This window comes from Centroberyx gerrardi, chromosome 7, assembly GCF_048128805.1.
Source record: "Centroberyx gerrardi isolate f3 chromosome 7, fCenGer3.hap1.cur.20231027, whole genome shotgun sequence".
In the NCBI taxonomy this organism is placed as follows: Eukaryota; Metazoa; Chordata; class Actinopteri; order Beryciformes; family Berycidae; genus Centroberyx; species Centroberyx gerrardi.
This window is the reverse complement of record NC_136003.1, coordinates 16,985,295-16,992,342: the sequence shown is the minus strand read 5'-3', so window position 1 is coordinate 16,992,342 and position 7,048 is coordinate 16,985,295. Positions and strand designations below refer to the sequence as shown.

The window sequence follows — 7,048 nt, the reverse complement described above, 5'->3', positions numbered from 1 at the left end:
AAGCCTTTTTCAAATTTGATTCCTGATGTTTTCTTCTACCTGTCACCAAGATTGTGCCAAGTCGAACATTTTCTTAGTTGAAAGACCTAATTGTATGCATTATGAATGTTGTAGAAAGTAATTAACAATATCTGAATGGAATTTGTCAAAACATTCTTCACCACTTCACAAAAAACAGACAAGCACCAATTTACAGTGTGATTCCATGATAATAAATAATGTCAGTGTATGGGCACATCTCATTTTACCGTGTCACCTTTAAGACTTCTCATACACAGTGAAAACAAAAAATTCAAATCTACACATGTACCTTTCACATGTACCATAAGCGTCCATCAGAAGAGTGTCAAACCCTGCCTATCACTCAACTGGCTGCACAGAGTCGCTTGTCAAGCCCAGTAGCCGATGATGAAGACGGCTACGGTGATGCAGATGAGGAGGTTGGCATTCACAACATGTCGTAGACACGTATCTTCTTCCAGGGAACAGATGGCCGCCTCAGGTGAAGGAGGAGGCGCAGGTTCGTTCCCTCCCGCCATCCGTCTCTCCATCCCACACAGCCAGTAGAGGGCAGACACCAGCCTGGACTGGATCTGGACGCTGGACACCGAGGATGCGGAGTCTGCAGGGTGGAGGAGGGAGAGAGAAGACATTGTGAATAGGAAAGTAGGTAAGACGCACAAAATCTTCAGATGGAAAAGAGTTATGACAAGCAGAGCAGAGACCCACCTTTCCTCTGATGACAAGCTTTTCCATTTGTTCTTTCCATAACTGCTGTCTCCTTGGTGTCTGTGGTTGTCGTCTCTAAGGTCTCCCTGCTCTCCCTCTCCACTGTGAACACCCGCTCTAGCTGCTCTCTGGGCTTCTCCACTGGGTCAAACCTTGTGAACCAGGTGAGGCGACTGACCTGTTCCAACAAAACATGACATGCCATCCTCCACAAAGTTAACTTTTCAAGAATTGAGAAAATCTGATTCATTTTCCAATGGATGTTGACTGATTTTTGACATTTTACAAGATATTATTAGATGTTTGGCTTGGTCCCAGGGCCACAAAACATATAGCAGCTGTCCATTGCTGCAAAACATGGGTGCAAATGTAATTTTCTGCAGGACACAAAGGGTTTGAATCAATTTGTCAATTCAGTCACAACTTTCAATCAATACACATGATTATCAAATCACCTACATATCTACAGTTGAATCAGTGGCCCAAGCAAAGGTCTTTCTCTACCCTGTCACTGCTGATGTGAGAATAAATCAAGTTAACAAACAACATACACTACAACCCTACAACTTCATTATAGACCACAGGGTCTGGTCTAATGCCTTTACCTGTTCAGGTCTGGGCTTTTCTGTGGCCAGGCTGACTACTACCACCAGCAGCAGGGTGAGGAAGGAGAGCATGGTGGAGAAGTAGAGATAGTGCACATGCTTCACCACCTCAGGCCTGTCATCCTCTTCGTAGCACAGGGGGGTGGGGTAGATGAAATCCAGCACCATTCTGATGCAGCCCACCAACAGGCCAAGAGTCAGACCCCAGAATGCACCCTATGGGTGGGTGGGAGGGAGGGAGAGGAAGATAAGCAGGCTGACAGGCAGACAGAGCGTCAAAGACAAACACACACAAGCACAGATACATAAGCTACAGTTACATTTGTTGTTTTAAATGGAAACTTTCATCATCTAATCACATTGGAACACAATAAGTGACCTGTCTGGACACACAAAAATTGGATTTCTCTCCCATTGCTATATGATCTTCAAAACACAATATGGGAGTAGTCAGGTTCACACTGTGATCGGAATTCTACATGATCTTGGTGCAATCCAGCCACAATCCACATACAAGCAATATAAAGAGATGGAGAGGGACAGATGAAAAAACGAATGCATACTCAAAATTAAATAAATACAGCCGCAGAAGATGCATAACAGCTAGTTTCAGGCCAAAGCCATTTGATCTCATAAAATCCAATCTTAACAATCAGAATGACAAGTGTACCCGCAGCCACAGAAACACAAATGTGGGCACATTGTTGCTGATCTTGATACATGCCATAAATGACTGATGTGGCCTATCCTCTCTAACACCGTGTTATTTATCACCTATTTTCGCTGTTGTTAGGAGTAATCTAAATGCATTCTCCCACTGTCTCTCTACAGAATATGATGGTCCGACTCTGGCATATACCACATATGCCCCGGTATTGATTCTATGGTGCATTTTTTCATCCTTCTCACTGTCTCAATAAAGAAAATAACGTACTTGGAAAAAAAGAACACAGTCTGAGGCTACACCAGTTTACCTTCTCGTTGGTCCTCTTCCAAAAGCAGCCCAGGAGGAAGACGATGGAGACAGGGGGCTGGAGGTAGGTGCTGATAGACTGGATGTAGATAAAGAGCTGGCCCCCCTGACTGGCCTGGACCACAGGAATCCACAGCACTGACACCACCACCAGCACGAGCACAAACACCCTGCAGCACACATGTTACGGAGACGTGAGAGAATGTCCATGTTGTGAATGAAAAATGATAGGACAGCTCGGCAGAAACATCTTGGTCAACAGGAAAACTACTGAGGATGGAAAACTACAAACGTTGGGGTGTAGGCTATATCATCTGGACAGCATGGAAAATTTGGTGGCGAGGCTGTGTGTGTGTGTGTGTGTGTGTGTGTGTGTGTGTGGGCTGGAAAAGAAAACCTGGAAAAGTCATCACTGAAGAATAAGGGGGAAAGTGAGGTTGGGGTTGGGGTCAGCATGACGCAAATATGTAATAATTGAATATGCAATTTGGTGGATGATCTTATCCAAAGTGCCTTGCAGTGCCATATGTGCTTATATTTTTAGGGTGGAAGGTCCCAGTCGGAATCAAACCTGGCAATGTTCCTTACTCTTCATAAGTAAGAGGGTCAGCTAAATGCTTAAAATGTAAATGTTGCTCCATGCTTGAGCCATTGTGCTATGTATATGCTGCAACCAAGTCTATATCTAAATGTGTGTGCTTTTTTGTCCAACATCCAATGGTCATTTGTGCAGGTACCTGCCCACGATCATAAGCTCCCACTCGGTGGCGCGGGGCCGGACGCTCCTCCATAGGTCCATGGTGAAAATGGTACTGGAGCTGTTGAAGATGGACGTCAGTGAGGACATGAGGGCAGCAATCATCACCGCCATCATCAGACCCCGCAGACCTGGGAGGAACAACACACACAAACACACACACAGTCAGAATGGAGTGTCGGGTATGTGTAGGTATGTAGAGTTTATGTGAAAGAAACAGAGAAGGGAAGGAAAAGGAGACAGAGAGAGACCAAAGACAGGACAGGAGGTGTAACACGCGAGAGCCTCTCTCACCTGAGGGCAGCAGCTCCATCACCAGTTTAGCATAGGCGATATCTGAACAGCCCACTGGGTTGCCACAGATCTCTGTACACACCTCTGGGTCCCCACACGCCACCTCATCTACAGATTAACATTAAAACATCAACACCTCAAACTCTTTTCACCAGCCACTGGTGGCATTGCTTTTAAAATGTCAAAACTTTCAAAACACCAACATTACTGTAAGTGCACCCTAAATCTGTCCAGTATGAAGAAGTGTAAATAAACCAAGCTGTTATAATAATAATTACCACTTATCAGACCTTTGGTGACAAGTTATATGTTGCTGGGCATTGCGTGTATTAGAAATACAGCTTTTGTCCAGCTGCTGACTTCTTGATAAACTAATGCATTTCATAGCCCACCTGGGTAGAGGATCCTGCTGATCATGCCAGGCAACAGCATGATGAAGAACGGCAGAATCTTAAGGTAGGCAGCCAGCAGGGAGCCGCCTTTAGCATGGGTCAGGTTCTTGGCAGCCAGGGAGCGCTGCACAATCACCTGCAGAGAATCATGACAACAACCCATTCTCAGTTGGCTAGCAATGACTTTTGTTTAATGAGTAATTCAACAATAAATTAAAGGGGATACATCTAGCTTGCTCTCACTACAGATGTTTTTGCAGTGGCCAACTATGAAAAAGGAACTGAGTAGACCTTGCAAAAATGCTCATCAAATTTATTCAGGACTTTTGTTGTCTTGGGGTTGGCTTTTTGGGTTGTTACACAAAACAATTGTTTTTAACCCTTTTGAGGTGCAAAAGAGGCCACATTCTCAAGGTTATGATTTTCTGAGAAAGTGTCTTTTGGGCTTTCGGGCCCGAAAGGCTCAGTGGTTTGTACTGTCGCCTGTCGTGGGTTCGAATCTCCACCCCGGTCCTTTCTCTGTGGAGTTTGCATGTTCTCTCTGTGTTTGCGTGGGTTTCCTCCCACAGTCCAAAAACATGCAGGTTAGGTGAATTTGAGACTCTAAATTGCCCATTGGTGTTTGTATAGCATGGTATATGATCTAATATATGATGTATAGTATGCATATGATGTAGTAAACAATGAATATAAAGTATGTACTGTATATGACCTCGTATAGGATGTATATGATGTATATATATGATGTAGTATGGTATATGACATGCATATGATGGTATCTAAAGCCCTTTGAGACTTGACGGTGATAAAGGGCTATGTAAATAAACAAGACTAGAGTTTCAGTACCTGATCAGAGCACCAGTACCACATGGAGGGGATGGACATGCCAATGATGACCCCAGGCCAAGGCAGGTCAGAGTTCACTGGGTCTCTGAACAGGTGGAAGGCGTCATCTCGTGGGATGCCGCAAGTGGAGTTGGGGACGCGTACCGAGGGGATGGCGGTGGCGTAACCCTTCAGCAGAGCATTCCAGCCCCCCACCTCCGCAAAACCTCAGCAGGGGACAGAAGAGTCAGTCAGATAAACTGGAACATAAAGTACTGGGCATGGGTGTGTGTCATGTGCAGCCATGGTTGACTTACTGAAACCCATGAGGGTGAGGGCTCCTGCCAGCATGATGCCAGTTTGCGCAGCATCTGTGTAGATGACTGCAGCCAGGCCACCTGGGATACAACACACAACATAAAATACATGCTGTACTTTTAACAAGTGAAATATAGTACAGAACAGTGTGGACTTGCAAAGAGACAGAGCCGGCTGTTGTTGCTTTCCTTTCCATGGCGACTTATCTATCTTGAGTGATGTCAGGGAGTGTTGTTTGAACATGGCCATGTGACATAACAACAAACAGTACTCTTAAACAATGTGTAAGAGAGAGAGAGTTTGTGAAATGGAGAGGGAGAGAGAGGGGTTACCTGCTACAGTGTAGAGAGCTGTGATGAACAGGAGCAGCACAACAGCAAGGTAGATATTCCATTGTAAGGCCTGCTGAATGAACACTGCCCCGGCATACATGTCCACCTGGCCACACACACACACACACACACACACAGGGACATATATGGTAGATACATATGCAGACTTGTCAGATGTGAACTATAGACAATTAAGTCAATATGCAACAAGTAGGCAGACAGCAAAACAAAATACAGTAGCTGCATGGACACAAATGTACATAATGATCTTTCAAAATACAGAATAGAAAGCACTGGTGAATCATTTTGAATTTGCATAATATGGAAGAAATCTACTTACCGATATCTTTGTGAAGACGTAAATAAATAAGTACATGACAGCTATGAATAATTGTATTCTCTTCCCACCAAATCGTTTCTGCATATATTCTGGCATGGTTGTCACCTGGAGAAGAACGAGATCAGGGATTAATATCAGAGAATAAGCAGGCAGTATGTGCATGTGTGCGTATCTGTGTGTGTGCGTGTGCGTGTGTGTGTGTTTGTGTGTAGGTGTGTGTGTGTGTGTGTGTGTGTAGACACCTCACCCCAGAGGCGATATAGATGGGCAGGAAGAGCCATCCCAGCAGCAGCACCATCAGCATACCCTGTCAATCACCAAATATCAATTTAAGCACTCTGGGAGATGCGGTCCAATTATGAACAGTGAACAACTACAAAAAACAACTCAAAACTGACAACTATGATCCACATTTCCCATCAACTCTATACTGATTTTACAATAACATGCCATCTGAGATTATATGAAATGTATTACATTCCATTCATATGCGACAGCCGCGATGCCCGCTGCAGCTCCTGAACCAGCAAGGCCGATGAAATGTCCACTGCCAACATTACTGGCAAACAGAGAGGTGCCCACCTGAAGATAGGCAAGAGAATCAGAATCACTACTCGCATCTATCCACTCTCCATCTCACTTTTAGCAAAGTTTTCCTTGTCCTCAGTTGAGGGTCTAAGGCTGGAGAGTGTCGTTTTCATTTACTGTTTTCATAATGTGAGTGTTGTGAAGCCCTTTGAGACCGTAACAATAATAAGCATTAAACCGCTGGAACCTCCGCTACGATCAGTGAATGTGTCTGAGTGGATGTTTTTCACAGGAATCTCTATGGGGTTTGACTCACTGGCCACCAGGTCATGCTCTTCCCTGCCAGGAAGTATCCGTCCACCGTGCTGCGCTTGGTCTTCCACATGGACTGGCAGAAATATGGGGAATGTTAAGAGAACCTCTTAAGGAATGATACTTGCTGTGACTCACAGATTTCTTTTGTTTTTCTCAGCTTGTAAACTGACCTATTTTCAGTATTCAAAACAAAATGTACCCATGAAAGCAGAATCCAGATCCAGAGTAATTGAATCAACGCAAGAGTCTTTTCTATTGCATTGTTTTCTACTGCACATGATTGTAATAAACATGAATGTAATGTAATTGAAATACATTGGGAGACTAAATGTGAAAATGTATACTTGTTGATCTAGATATGTCAGCAATAGATGGCCTAGGATTGCTTTTACCTACAAACTTGCTCAGGGAATAATGATTTCCTCAAGACAACTGAAAGATGCTAGTTAAAAGTATTGGAGCAGAGCAGGACAAGGTTTGCCTCTGTACTTACCCAGAGGCCCACAGCCAGCACTAGCAGAAAGTAGACTACCAGTACCACTATATCCACAGTAACCAGGGTAGTTTGGACCCCTGGAGACGGGGATGGAGAAGGGGGCATACTGGTCCCTTGGTTGCCTGCTATAAGGTCAAAGGTCAT

At 44.4% G+C, this 7,048-nt stretch overlaps 1 protein-coding gene across 2 annotated transcripts; it reads right to left on the bottom strand.

Moving 5' to 3' along the window:
• Positions 1-389: 389 nt before the first annotated feature.
• On the bottom strand, positions 390-7,048 carry slc5a11 (solute carrier family 5 member 11). Of its 2 annotated transcripts, none has more exons than XM_071921247.2 (15): positions 6,902-7,048; positions 6,410-6,481; positions 6,043-6,147; positions 5,813-5,872; positions 5,566-5,670; positions 5,226-5,331; positions 4,893-4,973; positions 4,597-4,802; positions 3,751-3,886; positions 3,359-3,466; positions 3,045-3,195; positions 2,309-2,477; positions 1,335-1,550; positions 745-907; positions 390-622 (listed from the first exon to the last, which is right to left on the bottom strand). In XM_071921247.2, exons 1-15 carry the CDS (start codon positions 7,046-7,048, stop codon positions 390-392), a joined length of 2,058 nt encoding a protein of 685 aa, XP_071777348.2. The 2 variants fall into 2 exon arrangements, with proteins under 2 accessions (XP_071777348.2, XP_071777350.2); XM_071921249.2 differs by having other exon boundaries at positions 390-686; positions 842-907.

Bases quoted from the DNA above. Each gene is read 5' to 3' on its own strand.
- slc5a11 (XM_071921247.2), bottom strand. From the start codon at position 7,048: ATGACCTTTGACCTTATAGCAGGCAACCAAGGGACCAGTATGCCCCCT. The intron at 6,148-6,409 runs GTGAGTCAAACC...GCCTATCTTCAG, and splicing joins AGAGCATGACCTGGTGGCCA to GTGGGCACCTCTCTGTTTGC. The intron at 623-744 runs GTCATCAGAGGA...TCCACCCTGCAG, and splicing joins AAGAACAAATGGAAAAGCTT to ACTCCGCATCCTCGGTGTCC.